This window comes from Lepidochelys olivacea (assembly GCF_965140295.1).
Source record: "Lepidochelys olivacea isolate rLepOli2 genome assembly, chromosome: 2".
NCBI classification, from domain to species: Eukaryota; Metazoa; Chordata; order Testudines; family Cheloniidae; genus Lepidochelys; species Lepidochelys olivacea.
Window position 1 is genome coordinate 225109735 of NC_140412.1, and position 25911 is coordinate 225135645.

Here is a 25911-nt window from a genome sequence, read left to right on the forward strand (position 1 = left end):
CTGCTCTTTAATCCCTCCTACCTAGTGCCTTCCTCCAGTACGCCAGCTGACGAAGAAATTGCTTATTTTTGTTGGCAGCTCGGCCCCTTCCTTCTTTCTTAGCTTTTGTCTGAACTGGATGAATACTCTCCAGGCCGAGTCTTGCTGCAATCACTTTGTGCCTGCATCTCCTCTTTTGACACCTCACTCCCTGGCAGTAGTTCCCCTCTATCACCTGGGCTGGGCAGGTTACTGTCCTGTCCCAAACCCAGCTGTGGCGTGAACTGCGGCAGGGGGTTAGCTTCTCTGCAAGGGCTTACTCGGCCTCCACGGCTTTTCCCTCCGTGTGCCGCCGGCTCATCCGATAAGGGTGCTGGCCGACTCGAAAGGCAGGCGGGGCCCGGCAGCATTGTGCCCCTAGCAACGGGCTGGCTGGGGGGCGGGGGCTCGTAACGCCCCTCGGCCTGGGCGTCAGGCCCAGCCCCAGGGCGGAGCCCAGCAAACGGGCCGGGCGCGGGCGGCGGGGCGCCAGCGCTGCGCGCCCTGCAGGTGGCGCCGTGCGCCCGCCGCTTGGGCCGCGGGCAGAGGAGCCGAGCTGGGCCTCGTCGCCTCCTGCTCTCGAGTTCCCGGCCGGGAGCGCGCGGCGGAGCCGAGGCGTCTGTGCGGCGCCGCCATGGGGAAGCGGGATAACCGGGTGGTGAGTGACGCGGGGCTCGGGCTCGGGGTGGCGGCAGAGCCGCGGGGAGGCCGCCCGGGGAAGCGCTGCTGCGTCCCGCGCCTCAGGCCGGGCCTGGCCTGGGGAGACCGGGGTGTAGCGCTCGGCTCGGCCCGGCCCGGCCACCAGCCCCTCAGCTGAGGGGGGAGGAGGCCTCGGTGAGTCCTGCTCCGCTCCAGGCGCCCCATCCCATTCCCCCCCCCCCCGAGTGTGCCGGCGTATCACCGGGCGTGGGGCTGTGCGGGGACCCCGGCTTCCCCCTGCTCCGTGGTGGGTCTGCACAAGGGTCAGACCAGGAGGGGCTCTTGTTGCTGAACGGTCTAAAGCATATTTGCAAAATTGCAGTCTGGGGATCGCAAGATGGGGGGCAGTCCCCAATATCCGCACAATATCCGTGTCATCATATATCACAATGGCGGTTCCTGGCCGCATGAAAGCCTTGACTCTCTCGATATAAACGGGGAGCCGATGATGATAATTACAATATAATTGTCCTGCCAAAAATGTCTCCCATCACCAGTATGGGATTCTTGGGTAAGGCATGTGGTGCCGTTCACCTGGCCTGGCCTGTTTCCCAGCAGAGTAAAAGACCTTTCTCCACTGATCGTAAATTCTACATTGTGCATCACGTATTCTTTCAAAACTGGGCAGCCAGACAACCCAAGGAATTTACTTGAGTCATATATGATAGAACTGTTCATTTCCTAGTCAAATCTAGCACAAATCACTAATGACTATATGTACTTTCTGTCTGATATCTGTTTTGTGTTCTGTCATGTGAAAAAAGTTAGGGTGCTGGCCAGTTCCTTGCAAAGACATTTTCCTAGCAATATTATTTCATTATTGAGTGTGCTAAGCCGATTTATGGAACAGAATAAAACAAAACAAAGGCCTCTGGCCTAAAGTATTGGATACATATGGGTCCTTCTCTCTGCACGGATCCTTGTCTACACAGAGGCTCTGTTGACTTCAGTAGGTTATTCCTCAAAATAAGTGTTGACCTCCTCACATGTGATCTAATTGTAGGATCAGACTTTAATTTTAGGTTGCCAACCTTCCTGTCCTTCAGGTCCTTCCTTAAAACTTCCTCTTTTCAACTAGCTACCCACCACTAACCATCTACAAATACTTTTATGCTTGACCAGATGTTCATATTTCATTTAATCTTATTCAAATACAAATTTTGCCAACTAATAAGTTGTGTGATAAAAATAAACCAAATCACATTATTTTGTTTCAGCCTTTCCCCCTTGTTTGTCTGTATTTCAAATTTAGGCTGAGATCCTGCAAGCTGTTCCCAGCAGACAGATCCTTTCAGTGACTTTAGTGGGGCTCCTTGTGAGCATAGTGGTCTCCCTGCAAAGAGAAATTGTTAGTATTCAGGCCTTGGACTGTAAGGCCAGGTTTACAAAACTTTTGTCACTAATGTCAGTTAGGAGTGTGATTTTTCTACAGCATTTTTATGCTGGCAAAAGCCCTGGTGCAGATGCAGTGTTATTGGCAAACAAGTGTGCTTTTGCTGATCTAGTTCCCTGAGTAAAAAAAATTGAGTATAAGCTGTACCAGAAAAAGAACTCTTTTTGCCAGTAAAAAGAACGAGGAGTACTTGTGGCACCTTAGAGACTAATGCCATCGTGTGCCAGCAATGCCCCTCTCCCATGTACATTGGCCAAACGGGACAGTCTCTACGCAAAAGAATAAATGGACACAAATCAGAGGTCAAGAATTATAACATTCAAAAACCAGTCGGAGAACACTTCAGCCTCCCTGGACACTCAATTACAGACCTAAAAGTCGCAATTATTCAACAAAAAAACTTCAAAAACAGACTCCAACGAGAAACTGCAGAACTGGAATTAATTTGCAAACTGGACAGTATTAAATTAGTCTTGAATAAAGACTGGGAGTGGATGAGTCATTACACAAACTAAAAACTAATTCCCCATGCTAATTTTCCCCCTACTCTTCCTCACACCTTCTTGTCAACAGTTTGAAATGGGCCATCCTGATTATCACTAGAAAAGCTTTTTTTCTGTTGCTGATAATAGCCCACCTTAATCAATTGGTCTTGTTAGAGTTGGTATGGCAACCTCCATTTTTTCATGTTCTCTGTGTGTGTGTGTGTGTGTGTATATATATATCTCTTCCTACTGTATTTTCCACTGAATGCATCTGATGAAGTGGGCTTTAGCCCACGAAAGCTTATGCTCAAATAAATTTGTTGGTCTCTAAGGTGCCACAAGTACTCCTCGTTCTTTTTGCTGATACAGACCGGCTACCACTCTGAAACCTGTTTTGCCAGTGTAAACTACACCTACACTAGGAGTGTTTGCTGGTATAGTTCTACTGACAAACCTTTCTACTGTAGACAAGGCTTAAGGCAAGGGCCTTCTCTTTTTTGTGTGTGCATAAAGCACCATGCAAACCACTAATACAGTATAAATGAAATAACAGAAATCACCACCCTAGTTCATATTGACACAAGGACAGGTTGGAGGGAAAGGGGCAGAAGGCGTCATGCTTGGGGGGGGGAAGCACAGAAGACCCTCTGCCCACTAGAGCAGGGGTTCTCAACCAGGAGGTCTGTGGCCCCTGGAGGGGGTCACGAGCAGCTTTCAAGGGATCTGCCAAGCAGGGCTGGCATTTGACTCACTGGGGCCCAGGGCAGAAAGTCTTACAAACTCTTACAAAAAAGTTTAAAAGATCGTTATCAAGTTTGCAAACTCAAGCACCCAAAAATTAGGAGATTCCCTATGCAACCTTAATTTGGCCACTTTCTGCATATATATTACAATACAGTCTTTCATCTCATGATCACATTCTGTTTTTTACACAAGACCCCGCCTCATTGAGTGCATAGGATGGACCTGCTCTGAGAATGAATAAGGGTTGTATAGCGAAGGGGCCAGTTATCTGTAGGACCCCTGATTGGTTTGTTGTTGAATTTGGAAGTTGTACAGCTATTGAGGCAGATGATTAGAGGAAGAGAAAGAATGGCTTCAATCCCTTTTGCGTTTGCAACAAAGCTCATATGTGATGTTAGGCAAGCCACTTAGTTTCTGGGTGTCTGACTGAGACATGTGGTGTGACCTGTAGAAGTGTGAGCACTTGCATCTGTTACTGTAGTCAATGGGAGCTGTGTTTTGAACATATAAAGTGCTATATAATTCAAAATATTCTGAAAAATCAGGTCCTCGGTGTGTCAAATTGGGCACCCAAAATTATACTTTGACCTTAATCTCTCCCTGCCTCAATTTCCCATCTGTAAAATGGGGATAATATCCCCTTATCTCAGAGGAGTGTTGTGAAAACAAATTCATTTTTGTAAAGCCGTTGGATAGTATAGTCATGAGTGCCATGGAAAAGCCCATGAGGAAATTGATAATTCTGCCTTCAGAACATAAGGAGAAAACAAAATCTTGAATAGCTTCTCGCTAATGAACACTGTCCATCATGTGCACTGAATGAAGCAGGGGTCCTATGGAAGAAATAATATGTGCTTATTTGATTATAGACTGTATCATCATGTACAGATAAATGGACTGAATTTGGGTTGCACAGACAACATTAATTGTGGCATTTTTTAACTTCTGAGTGCTCTTCACTTTTCATACTTAATGTTTTTTAATATTGCTTACGTGATATCTATTTGTATATACAGATCTGTCTAGAGAAAGGAAGATGTATGCACACAAGCATTAGTGTGGCCATATGCTTCTAGTATATTCATGAACCAAAATTTTAAAAAATTGTTAGGGAATCACTTCCTTACTTAGGTAAATGGGATTTTTTAAATATTTGGAGTTATAAAATTTATCACATTTTGAAGTGCATATAAAGAGAATACACAGATGTGAAAAGGAGGAACAGATTACAAAGCTTGATTAATAAAGCCATTATAATTGATCTGTTGCTAACTTGAATATATTTGGGGTTAAAACATATGATTTAGTACTTAAATGCTGCTAAATTCACCAAAGTTTTGTTTATTTACATCTATTCGGGTTTTTAGTTTAAAACAAATCCCAAATGTAGTAGTTTTATTATGTGGTAATATTATCACTAATTAATACAGTCTTGGTTGTGTGCCACCATCAGTTTGTTCCTGGCCAAAGTGAGTCTAAGGCCTGAATGTACTACCTTTGCCGTGCCAGAGAGTAAGAGACTAGGGATATATGGCACTGTAATAATACTTTTATAATAGAGCATCGCATCCTGAAATCTCAAAGCACTTTACAAAAGAAGCGCTAAGTATCACTAGGCCCCTGGATAGGCCCTTGTTCCTTTTGTGGCTAAGTAGATTATGTAATTCTGAATTGGAAACATGGTGTTGAGTCTGCATATCGGCTTGAAGCATCATTTTCCTCTGGCTAAATGCCTTCCATCAATAAGAAACATAGAATTGTTTTCAGTAAGTAAGGAAAATTGTATGTGTGGGTTTTTGTTTCTGCAGCAAAGTAGTTCAATTTACTTCTCACTTCGCTTTGTCATCTCCAAGGCTTATATGAATCCTATAGCCATGGCCAGATCACGAGGTCCTTCCCAATCTGCAGGGCCAACAATACAGGACTACCTGAACAGACCAAGGCCTACATGGTAAGTGTGGAAATATCTGATTGCTCCTTCTGCAAAACCACTTATTTGATGAAAGATACTATCTTATTAAGTGCCCTCCTTCTCAACATACACTGTGATATTTTATAAAGGGATTCCTAGTGTCTGGCCAAAGCATTTTTTCTAGATATCAGTCCTAATTTTATATTTTTAAAAAATTGTTACAGTGTAAGATGATGGTATTTCAGCAACCATTTCTGAAAAGAAATATATTAAATTGATCCAGAGGCATTTTTAGCAACAATTTCTCAGGCCACGTCTTCACTACAAATTTTGGTTAACCCAAGATACATTGGCGGAAAGTCACCCGAGTTAGTATATTACGCATGTACGTCCATACTTGGCTGCTTGCATCAGCACTGCAAATACTCACCGCTCCTGTGTCGATGCACAGTGTGGTGTAGCACCCGTAAATATCCCAGTGTGTCACTGTCTGGTGCATTGTTCTTTGGGAAAGTTTTGCAATGCATTTTAGGACAGAAATGAGTCACACAGGAATGACGAGGAGCAAGGAGTCAAGTTACCATCATGCAGCTTTCTCCATCACATAATGCCATCCATATCCCAAAATGTTTACATCTTTTTTTTTTAAATCCCACAAACCTGGGCACAGCACTTTTCACTGTCCACCAACTGTGACACATGCATGGAGCCCGCAGCGTTCTGCACTATTGTCATGAAAGTTGCAAACAGAGGACGAACAGTCCTCTACTATTTGCAGGCCCACAGGAAGAACTGCAATGTGATGATTTCTTTGAGGATAGATTGCTGAGGACATAGTGGCATTCACGGCTATTCAGGGCTATTGGTGGCATTCACGGAGCAGCTAGGGACAGTGGAGTACTACTTCTGGGCTGGAGAAACAAGCACTGACTTGTGGGATGACATTGAAATGTAGTGTTGGGGTGACGAGCAGTGGCTGCAGAGTTCTTGAATGCAAAAAGCAGCATTCCTGGATCTGTGTGCCAGCTCGCCCCATCCCTCCAGGGCATAGGCACCAGAATGAGAGCTGCATTGACAGTTGAGAAGTGAGTAGCGATTGCAGTATGAAAGCTTGCAACACCAGATTGTTACCAGTCAGTGGGAAATCATTTTGGAGTTGTAAAATCCATAGTGGGAGTTGTTGTTATGCAAGTGTGTAGGGCCATTAATCATCTTCTGCTATGCAGGACTCTGAATCTGGTGGAATGCAGGACATAGTGGATAGATTTGCAGAAATGGGTCCTGAACAGCAGTGGGGCCATAGATGGCACCCATTTCCTTATTTTGGCACGGGCCTGCGTTGCTACAGAGAGCATCAGTAGAAAGGGATACTTTTCTTTGATTATGCAACTGTAGATGGATCATCAAGGATGCTTTAGCGATCTCAGTGTGGAAGCTGCATGATGCTCGCAACTTTAAGAACACAGGACTGCAGAAAGCTGAAAGCAGGGACATTCTTTCCCAACTGGCAGATTATCATTGGCAGTGTTGAAATGCCAGTAGTGATTCTGGGGGACCCTGCCAACCCCTGGCTTCCTTGGCTCATGAAGCCATATGCTGTCCACCTTTACAGCACCCAAGAAAGATTCAGCTACCAGCTCAGCAGGTGCAGAATGACAGTTGAATGTGCTTTTGATAGATTGCCAGCATCCAGTGGCACCTCAATATTTATTTATGAGATTGGAGGTGGAGTGCCTGTGTACTGAGTTTGAACAGCCAGACACAAGAACCATGAGCTCAGCATGGAGCTATGCAGCTGAGGGAGCCCTTGAAAAAATAACTTTGATGTGGTAGTGTGGGGCTGTGCTCTTCGTGGCCCTGAAGTTTTAGGGGCTGTTACGAATTGTTAGTGCTAAGTGTACATTTATGAATATTGAACAGTCTTTTAATGAACTTATGAATTGTGTGGTCCCTTCTGTACATTTATAATTTATTACACTGTTACTCACTGAACCTGTGAGTTCTGTCATCCTGTAGAGTTGAATGCAGTTAGTACTTTGAGTAGCGTTAGGGATTCTTCACTATGTTATGAAGTAATAAAGATAAATTTATTTCCAAAAAATAGAAATGTATTACATACCTAAAACAGTGCCAAAATAGTTTAATTAAAAAAATACAATAAAAACTTCTAAAATAAATTAACGGAATCCAACTTTAAAATCAGAAAGGTAGAAAACATTCCTGTCCATTTTAGTCCATTTTTGCTTCACATACACCATCTGTGACTCTCCCATGTCAGTGCATGTGAGGCTGTGGTTGTCCTTACTGTTGTCCTCTGGCATGGAGTGGTAGGGATGCAGCCCATGATGCCACATGGAATGTTGGAGTCCATAGCAAGTTGCTAAATTGGAGTTCTTCATTGACTACAGAGAGAGCTGAGTATGTGACTGTTGGACCTGTAGGTCAACAAGAGTCTGCAGCATTTGTGTTTGCTGCCTGAGTGCATCTCCCTCTCCTTTTCCTGTGGGGACACCTGAGCCTTTCTCCTGTCTGCTCTTTCCTTCTTCATACTTTCTGAAATATTTACCCTCGAGGCCCTCTATTTACAGTTCAGTGCAGCACTGGTTTGCAAGATCTCACTGAACATATCCTCTCTAGTCCGCTTTTTATCCTCCTTATCATGGTCAGGTATTCCGCAGGGGACCACTCAAAGCCATAGAGGTAGCAGCTACAGATAGATGTATTGTTGGATTTACAGTTACAACAGAAAGCAAAAAATAAGTTTCAGAACTCCCTTCCCTTATTCCCATAAAAGTTTTAAATAAGACTAGCTTATTGACAGTTCAGTTTTGGAGTATCACAGTATTAACAGTAGCTAGGTGTGCTCGCCAAGGTGGGCAGTTAGGAATATGTGGGAGTTTTAAAGAGAAAGGGTGTGGCTTCTGGGTTCTGTGACCCCCAGGCAGAGGAGTTCACAATTGTGATTAGAGCAGTCACTGCAGGACAGCTACTGGAGGACTAGGGTTGACGTAGGTCATGCAGTGTCTACACTCATGCTGTGTTGACCTCAGTAGGTCAACCATGGCTCAATGCCGTTTGGGGAGGTGGTGTTATTGCCTCACCATAATAGAGTACTTACATCGACCTGAGACAAATTTGAGTGTAGACAAGTGATATAAGTTGATGCAAGGTGACTTACTCATAGATATTAAGGTCAGAAGGGACCATTATGATCATCTGACTTACATCAACCTAACTTTTTACTGTAGACCAGGCCTAAGAAGAGAAAAACTTTACGCCTCTATTTTTTGTCATGGCTACCATTAACTGAATTGTGGGGGTGTCCTCACCAGTTATTTTTAAGTAATTTTAACAGAATCACACATGGAAAGAAATTTTTCTGGATACGTTTTCAGAATTGAATTCTACCTTGCAGAATTGTCATCTTAAGAATTATACCATCTCTTAAGATGAGTTACTAAAATTATCTTGTGTTCAATCCATTTTATCTTATTATACATCAAATTCAAGCATACATTACCTATCACCAAAGTAAGGACTAGATGCTGAACAGGAATTTATTTACAGGACCTAGCCTTTAAGATGTAAATTGTAACATAACCTAAAAATAATTCTGTCTCCTTTCATGGGAAATTCAGCTAAAGATAAACTGAAGAAACAACTTGGATTACTGTCTGTGCATTTCAGTGGAAATTTAAAAAAAAATCTTAATGTCTGTTCAGGTGTTTTAGATGTATAGATATCTGTGTAAAATCTATGTATTTTTTTTATATAAGGGAAGAAGTGAAAGAACAACTAGAAAAGAAAAAGAAAGGATCAAGGGCATTGGCTGAGTTTGAAGAAAAGATGAATGAGGTTTGTGATTTGATTATTTTGTGTTGGTGGATCATTTAGAAAAATTATTCCACTTTGTGTTCCACTGTCATTAGCAGGATGAACAGCCCACTGTGTGTGTAAGATTCTTCATGAGCTAACTTTGTTATTAAAATATTTAAATTAGAATTACAGCAGTTACAGAGCAAAAACCATCTTTTCCTTTCCCCTGCTAATGCAGAGTTGTTCTCTACAGTATATATCTGGTCAGGTCTAGTTTTGGAAAAGTGCCACCTGAATAGTATTTGAGCTCTTGTAATACACTAGAGGGCCACACACCTCATAGCTTCTGTAGGCCGAGCTTTTTGCATATCCCTGGGGCTTCTTGCATCCCACTCCATGTGTTCCCTGTGTACCACCCTCCTATCCCCCTCATATTTCAGGGACTCCCTGTAACTGCCACCCAATCTCCCCCTGCTGGAGTTGTGTGTGGTCCCCCATTCCTCCACTTCTCATATCAGATCCCCCATTCTGCTCCCCCTTGCCAACAGTTCTGTTTACCCCTCATTCAGCCACATGAGGTTCCCCAGTCTCCCCTATCCACTCTGGATTCTGTGTGCTCACTTTTCCACCTTCCCACCCTACCAAGGTCCCATTCTTTCCCACATGTCAGAAGCTCTGCTTAACCCCTGCTTAATACCGGGTTCCCCACTCTTCCCCTTCCCCACCCCCTGAGTTCTGTGACCCCAATTCCACCTTCCCACCATACCAGGATCTCCCATCCTCCCACTCACACCAGGGGTTGTGTGGACATCTGCATTCAAACCTACCCATTATTATTTGTTTCAGAGATGCATCATTCAGGGCTTTGACACATTAAAGTCTATTGGGAGGATGAGCAGGGGGATATTGTTCTGTTGGAAGGTGATGGGTGCTATCAACCAGTTGCCTGAATGATAGACAGTCCAGAGGTGTGTGAAGCTGTGGGTGTGCTAACCAGATGGCAAGGGCTCCAGGTGTCCCCCATTTTCCCCTTTCTGTTTTCTGATTTTCTCCCTAATTTATAGGGTTCTGGCCCTTGATACCTAGAACATTCAATAAGGGTGGCACACAGGAAGCTTGGTGGTGTAGGGGAGGTGGAGAAAGAATGAAGGGAGACCCCGGTGGGTGCAGTGCACTCGATTTACAGAAGCAATAGTGTGTGAACCTCTATATTCAATGTGAAATCTTTTCATCAGAGGCTGTCCAGATCCTTACCCACCATCTTTTGAATAAAGAGACACTCATATTTGGTGGTACTTGATTTTTAAAAAGTGGATTACTCACATTGCTACAGTGAAATATGTATGTATAGTTGTAAGTTTAATATCCTAATACAGATAGTCAATTAAGGTGTTTGTGTATATATTTTTGTTTAAATAACGGACAGATCAAGGAGCACATTAGCAAGTTTTGTCAAATGAATATTAATCTGTTTATATAAAATGAAATATGTAATCCTGTAGGTTTAGGATTAGTTGAATTATCTTTTTAAAACCTGTACAAATAATACTTGGTGGCTCTGTCACAGATGAAATATTTCAAAGGTTCCTTTTAACTCCGTTTTGAAAATTATGCCAATGGTCACTATCACTGTTTTTCAGAATTGGAAGAAAGAACTAGAAAAACACAGGAAGAAATTATTAGGTGGAAATGAGAGTTCCTCCAAAAAGAATGAGGTAAATATCTTAAGTCTGGTAAAGTATTCATGAGTTGGATTTTCCTGATGTAACATTTTTGCACTGAAACAGCCATCACCAAAGAATACAGGTCAAAATGCAAATTCAGAACTACTTTCCTTGTCTGTGACATATGTCAAGAGATCATGATACCATGTAACAAAATTATCTCTTTCTTTTTAGAAAAAGAAAAAGGAAAAGAAGAAATCAAATAGGGTGAGCAAAGTTTTCAGGTTTTTAAGTTTTACGTGGCTTGAGTTCCTGAAAAGACAAAATAAGAGTGTAATTTGGTATTTTAGGTAGATGTTTAAATAACTATGCTTGTGTTGCCTGTTATCTGAGAGTGGTAGTTTAGTTTGTATTTGAGTGGAAAAGGTTTAAAAATAAGAAGGTCTTACTTTAAAAATAGATCATTTGGCTAGAATGCCACACCTTTGTTTGCTTGAGGAAATATCACTCATACAGCTTAATTTAAGAAAATCTCTGAAGGCTAGACTCTTGGAACTAAGATCACTATAGATAACATTTGCAAATGCAGAGACATTTGGGAGAGTATTTGGATGTTCCTTTAACTATTTCTCAAACAGACAAAATGCTGCATCTCACAAGCTTTAATTTTTGTTGTGTTTGGTCAAGTTGTCTTCATCTTCCTCTTCTTCATCAAGCTCTGATTCTTCCAGGAGTTCATCTGATTCTGATGATGAGGTGAGAACTAACGTACCAGAATTGTAATTTTTCTGTTTTCTTTGAAAATATGCTAGTGTATAATTCTAGAATATGCTTGTGCCACTTACTCTCTTATTCAGGTTTTATTAGGATGGTGCATTCAAGAAGAAATGTATGCTTCTTGTTTTAACGTGGAAATAGTGATTGTAGATTAGTCAGCATTTTAACAGAGGCTTCAATTTAGCAACTACTTATGCATCTGTTTACACAATATGAACTGTCCCATTTACTTCAGTGGAGCTGCTCAGTGCATACTTTTAAGCACATGAGTAAGTCGTTGCAGGACTGGGGCCATAATTTTCTTTTGATTAATAGTAACCATTTATGGCCCTACATCTCAGGAACAGTAGCCTGAACAGTTAGATAATTTGTCTGTTAGTACCCTGTTAATTGTACATGAAGGGGTATTGGTTTATCTGTGAGATCTGAAACTATAACTAGTTTTTTTAAAGGCAAATGAGTTAAAGACCTGATATTTCCTATAACCAAATTAATACACGATAATATAGTGAATATGCAATACTCAAACAAACTTGTTAAAAGAATTAACTTCTGGCCTCACAATTGTGCTCTCCGCTCTTGTGTAAGAGACTAACATTTGGTCCTACAGTTCGTTGCGGGCCCTCAACTTTCATTGAATTCAAAGGGAGTTGAGAGCTCTGAGCCTATGATTGGGTCCCTTAGCATTGATGCTTCACTCAGAAGGCTAGCAGAGACTTAGCAATGCTACAGAGATAGCAAACCTCCTGGAAGGAGTGGTAGTAGCAATCCCTTTTATTTATTGTGAAACAGTGGGTTATAAAGCAAGCTCCAAGGTGGCTTTCATGTGATGCTTTGAAGAAAGGAAGCATATAATTGGGAACAAGAAAGGCAAGTCTGCAGAACTCTCACAGGGAGATAGAAGACTTGCCTCTTTCTTTACAGCGAGAAAAGAAACTTCTAGTGCGCAAAGAAGTATAGAAATGAACATGACCTTAATATATCTGTTCAATTAATAGATTTTTCTGTGCACCAAAATATATTTTATAGCAACATATTAAAAGAACACTAATGAAACACTTATTTTAAAAAAGTAATTTTGGTTCATGATAACTTTTTAACACTGGTTTTTGCAGTATATATATTTTACATGTAGATTTTAGGCTGCATCTACCTAAATGCTTTACTCTTACCTTTTTATGCGTTGACTAAGGAAGGTTATCCTCTTGACTACAAATAAGAACTTCTGTATGAACATTATTTATTTTGGGTGGCAGGTTTATAAACTGGATTCACTTTGATTTTTACAGAGAACTGTCTGTTATTTGGTATTTCTTTAAAGAAAGATAATTTCCCCTCTAAATTAAAAATAAAACCCAGGCACACAATTATTATTTTGAAAAAAATCTGTTCATGGCATTTTAGGCTAGATCACTTTGAAGATGAAGAGTCAGGCCCTATGATATACTTTGGAAAAAAGTAATAAACAAGGAAACTAGAAAAATTTGGATTTATCACAAATATAAATTTTGAATAAATGCAGAAATATTATGAGTATCATCCACTCTAAGAGCCAGTCATCTCTGTAGTGCTGTATTCATCAAGAGAGCATACTTACGTATAGGACTTTGGGTTTCTGTGTTCTTCAGATTGATTCAGTTATAGCTTCACTATGAACACATACAAACTTTTTCTCTAAAACATTTATGGATAGGATAAGAAACAAGGGAAAAAACGGAGAAAAAAGAAGTATCGCTCCTTGCGGAAATCTTCTGAAAGCTCTACTTCTGATTCTGAATCAGACAGCAAGGTAAAATGTAATGATGTTTTAGCGTTGGGAAGTTTTCCTTTATATTGTAAACATTATCTGATTTTGGTTTTGCATATCCACTTTTTTATTTCTCTTTCAAACACACAATGCTACTTTATGGGAGCAAGCAGTGCTTCCAGCCTTCTGCTTCCATACTCCAAGAAGTATTATCCTTATTTGAGCTCAGTACACTGGCTGAAAGGAATAGTTTGATCTTTAGAGAGCAGACTTGTCAATGATTCTAAACTATTATCACTAACTTTCGAATTATAAATGTGCCTTATTTCCTGTCCAAACAAGCTCTGTTTTAGTGTACAATAAGCTAACATTTAAAACCTATAAATGTCTTAATTCTTTGTCGGTGTGTTGTTTTCACATGTAGGGGTTTTTTTAAATGAAGGTCTGACAGGATACCAGTGCTTAAAATACATCTCTACCCCGATATAACGCGATCCAATATAATGCGAATTCAGATATAACACGGTAAAGCATTTCCCCTCCTCCCCCCTCCCTCCCAGGCTTGCGCAAGTCTGGGAGGGAAGGGGGAGAAGCGGAGCGGCAGCACGCTCAGAGGAGGAGGCGGAGTGGAGGTGAGCTGCGGGGGCGGGGCGTGCGGGGAGGTGCGCAGCAAGTAACGGGGGTGGGGGCGCAGAGGAACCGCTCCCCGTCCCAGCTCATCTCTGTTCTGCCTCCACCTCCTCTCCCCTGGAGCGCACCACTGCTCCGCTTCTCCCCCTTCCCTCCCTCCCTCCCAGGCTTGCCGCACCAAACAGCTGATTCGCAGCAAGCCACGGAGGGGGGAGAAGCGGAGTGGCGGCAGCACACTCAGGGGAGGAGGCAGAGGCGGAGTGGAGGTGGGCGGGGGGGGCAGGGCAGGGAGCTGCCAGTGGGTGTTCTACACCCACCAGTTTTTCTCCATGGGTGCTCCAGCCCTGGAGTACCCACAGAGTCGGCGCCTATGGTGGCAGCATGTCTGGCTCCAACATGCTGCTCTGAGCGGCATGTTAAGGGGGCCAGGCCAGGGCTGGGGAGTTGGATAAGGGGCAGAGAGTCTTGGGGGGCAGTCAGGGGACAGGGAGAAGTGGGGGTTGGATGGGCCAGGAGTTCTGAGGGGTCAGTCAGGGGGCGGGAAGTAGGTAGGGTCAGATAGGGGGCGGGGCCAGGCTGTTTAGGATGGCACAGCCTTCCCTACCCTGCCCTCCATAGCAAGTTCGATCTAACGCGGTTTCACGTATGACGCAGTAAGATTTTTTGGCTCCTGAGGACTGCGTTATATCAGGGTAGAGGTGTACTGCCTTACCAGATGTCTGTGGGAAAAGTACTTTCCCTTCAGAAATTGTACACTCTGCAGCACAAATCGAGCCTTTCATAAATGCAGTTATGGGGAGGTTTCCCTTTCCTTTGCTCTATTTGGAGTCATGCATACCCAATTAATTAAACTTCCTGGTGTGAATTTTGGACTTCATCCTGTGTAAACTAGAAAATAAACAAATTGTAAGGAGTCTGTCAACAGTTCTTTACACTATATCAGGTAGAAATTATATTTTTGGCATAAATACTGGTAATCTAAGAAGCCACTTATGAAAGCGCTTTGGGGCTCAGTCCTGTCTTCATTTATCTGTAAAGTACCTAGCTTAGTGTATGTGCTATACAAATAATAACAACTAGCTCTTTATATAGTGTGTTTCATCCATAGATATCAAATGATTAAATCATTCCTCACATACATACACACACCAGTTTTTGTTAATGTAAGTTTGAAAATTCATCCCTCACACACATGATGGGGGGGGGACACGACATTTAGACACCACCTGCTGCTGAATTGGAGGACAGAAGTCTCTGTTCTTTCTCTCTCCTGTCAGCTGAGGTGAGATGAGGTGGGTGGAGAGACTCACAACCTTACTATTTTTTCCTTCCTAGTTATTCTCCATCTCTGATAATTTCTTCACTCTGTTGGCCCTGCTTTCATTCTGCCTTTTCTACTGGCTCATGCACAATATGCCTCTTTGCTACGCTTTCAGTAGAAATTACTTGTCTTGTATTATCACCAGACAGGAAGGAACAGCAGAGAGGCACTCCATACACGGGGATCTAATGGGAAAGCAGAACATGAACTGTTCTATTGGAAGTATGCTTCATCTTAGGCTTCATTCTGTCCCCTAGGATCTCCCAAAGGGTTCTTTTCTCACCCAATGCTTGTGGACTCTGTCATGGTAGCGTGTTGTGTTTTCTTTTAAGATTCTTAGGAATAGAGTGATGGTGGCTGACCTCCTATATAGGTTGTATGTATGTTCTGCTGAGCAGCATTCTATTCCTTGATTCCCCACAGGCCTACCAGAGTAAGAATAGTGTCTTTTTCTACTGCAGGGCAAGGACTGAAGCAGTTGTACCAAAATGGTAGTTTTTTCATAATGCTCATGTGAATTGCCAGGTAAAATATCTCAGACCAATTTGTTAGACTGTAACCCAGAACAACCATAACAGCTTTGAAAAGTAGGCCCTTTTATCCAGTGTAATATATCTGGTCAAGATTCTGTTGTGATTCATACCATTGTGTGCTGAAACCATTATGTAAAATTAATTATTTTCACCTTCTATTTAGGACAGCACAAAAAAGAAAAAATCAAAGGAAGAACATGAAAGAGAAAAGGTAAAATATTAAGTACTTGAAAAATAAAAATCTGTCTCAAAGGGCATTTTATACAAATATAGACAAAGAACCACATTTTTAAACAGAGTGACAGAAGTACTTTGTGCTATCCAAAGGCCACGAGTACCTGTACACCCACCCTGCTCCCAACTCCCTAGTAGTAGAGGCAGTTAACCACAGGGAGTGATAGGGTCAATCTGGGGCTACCCCTAAGAATAAAGACTCCAAGAGGCTAGACTTGTTTGAGCATGAGAACGAATAAACCATCAGGCCCTCCTGGGATGCTATGACTTTAACATGTGGCAAGCCATGGCCAAGTTCAAGGACTCCCTTCCTGAAACTTCTAGGAGTTCCGGGCAATCGTGGGGGAGGGCACGACTGCTGCCAGGGCAACACTCCAGGCTGCTTCGGATGCGGCGGACACCGCCGCCTGAACCATGGCCTTGGCCGTTGCTATGCACCGGGCATCCTGGTTGCTCTTCTCTGACTTAGAAGTTTTTAAGGTCAGGCTTGACAAAGCCCTGGCTGGGATGATTTAATTGGGGATTGGTCCTGCTTTTGAGCAGGGGGTTGGACTAGATGACCTCCTGAGGTCCCTTCCAACCCTGATATTCTATGATTCTATGATCTTGGGTAAGGCAGTTGTGAACCTGTGCTTGCACATCTGAGGACAAATTTGCAAAGGTCCTTGGCTTCTATTTAAATAATTATTGCCACTGGGAACTGCTGGGTGCTGAGCTCTTAAGAAAATCTGGTCCCTATAGCTGCCGAGTGCAAAAATTGCTAGTTATGTGGCAAATTTGCAAACTTGTTCAAGCAGATAGGGTGAATTTAAGGACAAATGTCTAAGTGGCTTTCAGGTGGTCTTCTGTTTGGGTTTGTTTGTTTTTAATTTACACTGAGGACTGAGAGTCATCTTATTAGCTGCTGCCTCCAGCGAGAAGTCTTTCTTATAGAAGCTGGGCATCAGCTCTCTAACATTGCCAGCCATTCAGCACTCTTCTCTGGACTTATACCATTCCTTCTTTCATCAGCAGGTTAACAGTAGGTGCACTTCAAGCCCCGAATCCCTTTGAATCATTCCCCTGTGATATCCAGCCCTAACACTAGGTACTCTCAGAATTTCTGGATCCTCTGCACCCAAAGATGAGTGTTAGCGTAAACTACTGCTCCTGTAAACCACAGAGCATTTGTGAGAACTTAAAATAAACCAAAAGAAGGTTTATTTAAGAAAGAATAAAGATTTAATGAGAAATGAGAGAGAGTGATGGAAACAAGTACTTACAATACAAAACAAAATCATAAAACGCAAACCTAGGTCTACACTTATCAGTAGTTACCCTTCCTACCTAATAAAGTAGATTTCCCCCCAAAGTTCAGTCCTTTGCAGAACTGGCTGGTTTCTCAATAATAACCTCTTGAAGTCCCTTCTAATCCTACATGTCTATGATTCCACAATTTAAATGAAACGTTAAAGTCAGTGTTTTTGTCACAGTCTAAGTGTTGTATTATTTTAAAGGATGCACTTTCCCAGCAAACAAAATACTTATGTGTTTTATTTTGTGTAGGACAACAAAAGTCTTAGTAGGAAAAGGAAGAAAATTGATCGTGGGAATGTACCTTTATCATCTGAATCGCTATCAGAGTCAGATCCTACAGAGGAGGTCAGTGTGAAAATACAACCTAAATTTCAAATTTTAAAAAAGTATATTTGGTAAGTTAAATGTGTATAAGTGAGTAAACTAATTTGACTGTACTTAACTCATCAATAGACTAAGTGGCAAATTATGTATTATTCTGAAGCTGTTCTAGCTCAGTTTAACTGGATTTCAGCAATGTGACCTATCTCAAAGTTGTATAAGCACAAGCCTATTTAAAAAGGACTCTTGCATTTCATTAAAGTTAGAACGCTTACCACTTACTGATTATTTTGAACTATTTTGTTATAGTTAAAATTCTGAATACCATAATATTCACTAACATCACATTACATGCTTGACATATTGACAGTTTATGTGACTGTCATTTCATTAGTGTGTGTGTACAAAGGCAGGGGATTTCCATCTCACTTGTATTAATGTTCGTTACCACTGGACATTGATTACATTTGCAATGATTGGTTTTTTTTAAATCAAGTTAATTTGAGTTTAGTCCCTGTTCTAATACTGAGATCCTTTCATCATCGTGGATTGATTTAAATCAAGTACTTGTAATCACCAATTTTAATCATGATTTAAATCAGTAAGCAGGAAACCTTGATTTAAATAGTTTTAGCTCTGTTTTGCTTTTGTACTTTTTATTAAAGGTTGATTTTCGTTGGTTGATAACCATTACAGCATGTTTATTTACACCAAATTTAGCCTGTACACTAAGTTTTGTATCTCTTAGTAGGATACACTGTATCGATACACATTTATTCAAACAGTTATCTAGCTTACCGTACATTTATTGAGATCTTAATTTTTACTTTTTTTTATTATGTTAGCAAAAATCATGAATGAGGCATTTACTAGATGGTTGATATTGATTCTTTTTATCAAAACATGTTTCGTATTTAAAACTGATGTATTAAACAAAGGAAATACCTGTAGTTAGTGAATTTAATTGATTTGTTTCTGGACACAGTTTCCTTTAGGATTGTAAAACTAGTAGATCTCATCCTCTCACTCCTAGCTTTTATTCATAGCTTGGAAGAGGAAAGCAAGTTTTTGTGCTTTTTCAACTCCTAGTTGGTTTCTTAACTTTGAATCAACTGTTCTTTGAATTGAACGTGGAATAAACTGAAAGGAAGAAAATATTCTCTTTGCAGTTGCAGAGGAGGCTACTGCTTTCAAAAGCTGGTTTAGCATTTCAGCAGACTCTTTGGTTCCAGGTACTTAAACAGTGACTTCCTCCAGTTCAGTAGTATGACTTTCTTTAAAACTTCAGCAGCAAACGTGTACTGCTTAATATTATTATTTTAAATTTAAATAATTTTGATATATTATAGTAAGTTAAGTCCAAAATAGGTTGTCATAATTTCAGAGGTAAATTTCAAATTCAAGTTTAAATAGCTTTATTTTTAAAAATTAAACCTGTATTTAATTTACATTTTAAAAATTGATTTTATTTAAATTATCCATTTTTATCCCCTCTGTTTTCCATATAGAATTCCAGATGATGTGAAGGCTAGGGAAAATTGGAGTTGTTACGGGTTTTTTTCACATAGGTAGTTTTAATAATTTTACTGGTATCTACATGATAATTCCCTGCTATGCTATATGTTGTATAAGTAGACAGACATTGTTTCCTTGAAAGCACTCAGCATTTTTTATTTCCAAAACCGGATGATACTGGCTAGAATGATTTGAAGAAAATAGCACAGATATCCCAGTGTATTTCTTCATATTGTTACAACATTATATGCTGTACCATATTGTGCCGTCATGTTTTATAGCCAAAGCTAAAACTTTCTACTTACAGGTATTTTTGGAAATACTGTTTGGCCACAAAAGCTTATTAATTATTTTTTTTTTAGGTACAAGTGAAAAAGAAAAAAAACAGTGAAGAAAGAGAGAAAGTAACAGCAAGTATCATTCCTATTCTCATATTTTTAGAAAGTGTCTTAACTATGTAAGAAATTAGCATGTACTTTTGTTGTCTCAGACAACACTCTTTACAAAGTTGAACATTTTATGGAAAATTCTACTCTCAGGTTCACAGTTGTAAATCGAGAATAACTCAATTTACTTCTGGAAGCTCCTTGGCCTTTACATCAGTGTATCTGAGAACAGAATTTGGCCCTGTGTTCGTAGATTCAAGACCAGAAGGCACCATTGTGATTATCTAGTCTGACCTCCTGTATAACACAGGCCCCAGAACTTCCCCAAAATAATTCCTGGAGCTATCTGTATGTTATCTAAATACAGATATGTATGAGTAGAAAAGTTATTTTCTAGATGGAGAAAATGTCAAATATGTTTACTTATGTTCACATTAATAAAATGGAACATTACCAGTGTATGTCATATCGGGTTTATAATATACATCCTGCTCCACAATATATAGGAAGATATTCTGTTCTATGCCTCATAAGGTCTGTCTACGTTGCATCTGGGAGTGTGCTTCTTAGACTGGATAGACAGACATACTCTAGCTATGCTCAAACTAACCCACTAAAAATACCAGTGTGGATGTTGCAGTGTAGTCTGCAACACAGGCTAGCCACCTGAGTATGGCTAGCCCATGCACTGGACTAGACATACCCTATAAGGTGCAGCACTGAACTCTCAGCCCAGAAAGAGGGTGGGGAAAGAAGTTAAGGCAGCTTTAAAACACCTTTGTTCCCTCTTGATTTTGGGTGGCTGCAGGGGCCCCTGGCATAACCTGAACAGCCTTGGAGGCCTATGTAGGTTATAGTAACTGCCCTGTGGGCCCCAGCAATGCTCATTCTCCCCGACACTGGATACTGAGTCCCTCCCCTGGCACACTCTATGCCAGAGTTTGGGAAAGAGTCCTCAAAAGGCTGTCCCAGTAGTGCGTATGCTGGGCAAGGCTCCTCCAACTGAATAAGGGGCTTTTACCATCCCTTTACGCCTCTCTGGCCTTTTTACCCAGTACAGTGGGTCAGGAGCTGGGATGAGGATCTTGTGTTTAATTTCTTTACAAGGACCTTCTGCATTAATCTCTCTTAAACTGTTTCGTTCAGTAAGGAATCTACATAGGGATTTGAAGTTATACATTTTCCAGAGTTGGGCAGGTTGTCAGCCACGTGACTCCCAGTGGCTGATGTGCTGAGCTCTTTCTTTGGAATAAATGTACATTACATACATTGTATACTGCACTGAAGCTGTATATCTTGTGTATAGTAGAATAGATATATATAGTATTGAGTGACAACTCTTGTGTATCATTGTTAGAGCATACAACATAAACCTGGTCCTGCATGCCTTACTCAGGAAGAACCACTGAAATTTTGCCTGACTAAGGACAAGAGGGTTGTTCTTCTAGTATATGTGTTTCTGAGTTTAGAGTATTAATGTTAGGTCCTGATCCTGCAGCCATTCTTTGACTGTATAAGGGTTTTCACAATTGAGCTCCTACATTATCCCAAATTAAATGAGGCATGAGTGCTGGAGACTGGAGCCTAAGACAGCTTATTTTACTTTGTCAGGAATGGGGAAATCTAACTAAAACGTGATTAAATAGGGCTTCTTACCCTGCTCTTTCACAAGTATGCAAAATGCTGTTTGCATCACAAACACCCATTATCTTATTGATTTCTCAAAAATGTATAAAGTGTTCATGTGACTTAAAAGATTAGGAAACAAAATTAGAGACCATGACTATTTCAGACCTCTTACCAGACCAAAATAGAACTAACTTTAAAAAAATCATTCAAAGTATTATATCTTTTTGTTTTGTTTTATACTGTTTATTTATGTAGTAATCTTTTATCTGAAATAATTTTGGACAAATATCCTTTCAAGGTTTTTACACCACTTAGTTAGCTGAATTTTAATAAATGGGTTTTGGCTTATGAAATAACTAACATTATTTAACTGTTTTAAAGGATAAAACAAAAAAGAGAAAGAAGCACAAGAAACACGGTAAAAAGAAGAAAAAGAAGACGGCTGGTTCAAGTTCAGATTCAGAATGACACTTAAAAATCAAGCGTGTCCCTTCAACAAAAGTGCAATGACTAAAGGAAACTTCAACTGTGAAAATTATCGCAAACTTTACCACACTGCATGAGTTTTCCAGTGTTTTAGAAATATTACTAGACTTTCAATAGCCAGCCAGGTGCTGCTATGCCCAAAAGTCCATTGTTGTTGCCTGCTGCTTAATACCTGGGGTACAAAATTCTTTTAATTACAGTAGCCAGTGTTAGTTTAAAATCATAAGAGAGGGTGGTCCAGCTAATATGTAAAATATTAGGAAATAGAATGCAACCTTTTAGATACTAAAAATAGTGTTTTAACAAGTTAGTAATATAGTCTAATTTTTAAATCTGCAGAAATAAAAAATTCATCTTGAGGAATATAACATAAGACTATTGATACTTGGTGACTACTAATGCCATTTGTGAAATGGAAATAGAATAGTAACAATTTTAAAGGTTACTTTTGTAGAAGTATTTATGATAATTTTGCCCTTTATTTTCTTTTGGGAGTGTTACCATTTTGGCTAGCTGAATTAGGGTGCCTTTGATCCTTGCAAAATCTATCTATTTTTAACAGTACAACAGCTATATTTCCTAGGGAGATCAGAACTGGTATCAGCAGGTTTTTCCTGAATAAACAATTCTGGGCCCCTAGCATGTACTTCTGCATTAAGTAAGAGCAGTGACACACTGCAGCATAACTTGACATCCAAAAATTAAAGACTTTACCTCCACTTAATTGAAATGATGCTGAATACTGTGCTATTAATATGCATTATATCATTTAAAGTAATTTTGAGTTTAACTGAACATTTCTGGCAAACACTGGTAGCTTTTTTTCCTTTTGCATTGCCATTGAGATATTTAGAATTATTTTGTATGTTTTGTACCATTTTTAAACAACGTACAGGTATTCAGTTGTAACTAGTGATTTTTTTTATGAATTATGTTCCAGGTGTGGAGCTTCATGTATGTATTTACTTTATTCTTACAGTAAATTCATTTGCTGTGATAAAATGCACACTTGCTGAAAATATTTAGCATGTAAAAAGCAGGGTTTTGATAACTAACAGCTTCATATTGAAGCTGATTTTACTCTAAGCAAGTTCAGTGGCAGACCTGTTATGCGGATGTGTCTTGTTATATAAAACTACTGCCAGAATCTCAGTAAAGATACTCTTTAAAAAGTTTGTCTTTGTATTTTTGGACTATGGAATATTGACACAAACAGACTGAGCTATTTTACTTGCACCTGCAACTACTTCAGTAACAAAAACAGAAAAGAAACATAATAAATAACAAAACATACACAAAAACTAAAGCAACCCTGGACTTCAGCTTTATACAAGTGCGCCCTCTCTCATCCTCTCACTCTTGTCTCCAAAGCCTGGTCTGCTGTTGCCTTTAAGGTATTCCAAAATGTTCTGCTGTAGAACAAACCAACCCCTCTCAACCCCTTGCATGCATGCTAGTTACTAACTACCTTTAAGTACAGTACTAAAGTGCAAAACATAGTTTTCTGCTACTCAAGAATTGTAGCACGTTTCCTAAACAATCATAAATTTGCAAATCATAAAGAAAGAAATGGGAATTAGGAAGATATTAATATTTTTGCTAGTCTTCAGTCAAATTGACTTCTACTTCAAGCAAGTTCTTGGAAACATCCCAATTTTATTTTATGAAACTGACTTCCTATCACTACTAGATTAAAATTTATTGAAAGGGTTCTTGATCAATCATCATGCTGCAGCTAGGTGAAATTGCTGGTTTTTAAGACAATTGCATCATTACTGAGAATAAATGTAAGACTTCAGGACAGAATGAAGTAATTTATATCAGGCTTGATGCTTTGAAAAACTAATTTGAAAATTTGTCCTATTGTAATTTTAGATTAAAATTTATAATGAACTAAATTATAAATGCTACTACTGGTAGGGAATCTTACTTGAATCTTATGAAACTGCTGTAGGCAAAACACAAAAAATTGAAAATGAATGCCCTGAGCCTGCAAACTCATGAGCAGGTATGTGACTTTACTCACATAGATAGTCTCATTTACTTCAGTTAGACTACACATGTTAAATTAATCATGTACATTAGCATCAGGAGCTACTATGGTATATTTATTAAATGTTTAGTGGCATGAAATCTTTCACTTCAAAATCAAATTGCTTCAGTATTAACAATGAAACAAGTTACTCAGATTTTCAATACTTTTAAAAAGTTATAGTGAACTTTTTATATATATCAGCCACATTTTCCAAAAATAGGAGCATAAAATTAGGTTTCTACGCGTGAGATTTTCAAAAGTACTTAAGTGACTTAGGAGCACAAATCATATTGACAGCAAACCCTGATGCAAGTGTATAGTCTGGTCACAGCATTGTAGCTTTCTTGACTTGTATAAGTTCAGGATACCAGTATGTGGGTGTTGGTGTTAAGGCCCTGGATTATTAGTCTTTTTCAGCATACATGAGCATTTTAAGTGTGAAACTTCTTCATAGAAAAGTCTGAAACTTCTACTAACATTTAAGAAACTAAAGAAAAATATACAAAACATCCACTTATCAGTTTGTTTATACAATGGGAAGAAAGTACAGAACTAGCAATGTGTGCATTTAAAATGTTTTAAATTTTAAAAATTATTTTTGTACACCCTTTTTCAAGAGACGGTCAAGTACTATCTATAAAGTAGCTAGTAAATGTTTAGCCTCCATACACTTAAGTTTGAAACCAAATTATTTCCCTTGACTGTTCTCCTTTTACATGTGGTAAACATTGATTTTGTATTTTTTTTTTTTTAATTTGGAACACAAGCCATCATGTTTTTTTGCCTTCTCATCCACGGCAAAGTTTTTATTATGGCTCAGTCCTAAGAGGGGTTGAGTGCTCTCAACTCCCATTTAATTAGTGGGTGCTGAGGGCACTCAAACCATTGAAGCATAAAGCCTTTTAGGCAGAGCTCTGGCAGCAGTATTTCTAACCATTGTATGTTGTCTCTGATGGTTGGCATTAGAGCAGCTAAGGAATGCTGTTTTATACCATATGTACATTTAAGGGAGGACATTCCTTATGATGTTGTAATTACAAAGTAGATCATGCTTCTAAAGTAAGCTAGTTGACTGGATTTGTAACATCCTCAAATGTGCCAGGCCAAATGTCCTGAATGTGGAGTTAAATGTAGGCACCAAAATAAAAATGGCCTGACTTTCACAGGTGCTGAATACCTGCATCAACTTCAGTGGGAGTTATGAGTATACAGCACTTTAAAAAGATAGTCACACCTAACTTTAGAACCAGCACTTTCACATTTGGATGTTTAACTTTGAATCAGGAGAAGTATGTATCCTTTTATGATTCTACACAACTTGAAAGGTTGACACTGCCTGAGTATTTAACTTCATAAGGATGTTGTACCAAACTGTCTCATATGAGAGAGTAAGAACATTGTTTTAAAGGCCTGGCAAAGTTTGGCAAACCAGAGCCTCTTAATACAATATAGTATTTGCAGTTACGGAGTGACCAAAGGGTGGGCTTTGGCACCTGAACTGGACCCTCTGAATACAGCTGAGCTGTCTTTTAGGTCGGGTCTGGACTGTGCTAGGTCTTTTCTGAACAACAAGGTGATCTGTGCAAGCACCACTTCCTGCCTCAGATTTACTGGTTATAAATAAAAGCTGCAGTAGAACTTTGCTCACTGCAAAGTGTTGCAGGGATAAGCGGTCCAAGCTTCCTTGACTGACTTGGAGGCACTGAAATGTGCAAGCATAGAGCCATGGCCATCCCTTGCGTATGGCGAATCGGGGCAACTGCTCCAGGCCCTGTGCTTCGGTGGGCACGTTGTGGAGACCTGGGGGGCCAGGCTGGCCCAGGGGGTGGAATTAACAGTTCAGGGAACGTGGCCAGCCCCTGGGGGTTGGTGGGAAGCGAGCGTTCTATTTCTTTTCCTTGCTTGCCAGTGTGGCAACACAAATCTCAACCCTCCCCTTTTGCAACTAGGTGCAGTTTCCCCCAGCAAAGTGACCATCTTGGCTACTTCTCAGGACTTGCTACTGCCTGGCCAGGGTTGCAAATCAGGAGGGATGGGGTTTTGGTCAAAAACACTCAAGATTTGCTTCCTCCTTGCTAATGTGCCAAATTGATTTTACCACCTGGTCCAGGGGTTGCGAATCAGGAGGGATGGGGTTTTTGTTCGAAAACAGGCACAATTCCCTCCCTCCTAGCTAATGTGCGCAGTTGACTGTCAGCAGCCTAGCGTGGCTGGAACACACCAGTGCCAGGCTAACCCCATCCATTGCCCTTCTGCCCCGGACCCCTCCC

The 25911-nt window shown here is 40.4% G+C and overlaps 1 protein-coding gene across 3 annotated transcripts; it reads left to right on the plus strand.

Annotated features, from left to right (window-relative positions):
* The first annotated feature begins 528 nt into the window (after positions 1-528).
* On the plus strand, positions 529-22783 carry FAM133B (family with sequence similarity 133 member B). Of its 3 annotated transcripts, none has more exons than XM_084621627.1 (11): positions 529-676; positions 5148-5290; positions 9028-9106; positions 10708-10782; positions 10966-10998; positions 11419-11487; positions 13202-13297; positions 15903-15950; positions 17519-17614; positions 19468-19519; positions 21502-22783. In XM_084621627.1, exons 1-11 carry the CDS (start codon positions 653-655, stop codon positions 21504-21506), a joined length of 720 nt encoding a protein of 239 aa, XP_084477753.1. In that variant the 5' UTR covers positions 529-652; the 3' UTR covers positions 21507-22783. The 3 variants fall into 3 exon arrangements, with proteins under 3 accessions (XP_084477753.1, XP_084477751.1, XP_084477752.1); XM_084621625.1 differs by having other exon boundaries at positions 19468-19515; XM_084621626.1 differs by having other exon boundaries at positions 5193-5290; positions 19468-19515; positions 21502-22782.
* The last annotated feature ends 3128 nt before the right edge of the window (positions 22784-25911 follow it).

Excerpts from the sequence above, each read along its gene's own strand:
- FAM133B (XM_084621625.1), top strand. The coding sequence starts at position 653 with ATGGGGAAGCGGGATAACCGGGTG. Across the intron at positions 10,999-11,418 it reads AAAAGAAGAAATCAAATAGG|TTGTCTTCATCTTCCTCTTC; the intron begins GTGAGCAAAGTT and ends TGTTTGGTCAAG. Across the intron at positions 17,615-19,467 it reads AGTCAGATCCTACAGAGGAG|GTACAAGTGAAAAAGAAAAA; the intron begins GTCAGTGTGAAA and ends TTTTTTTTTTAG.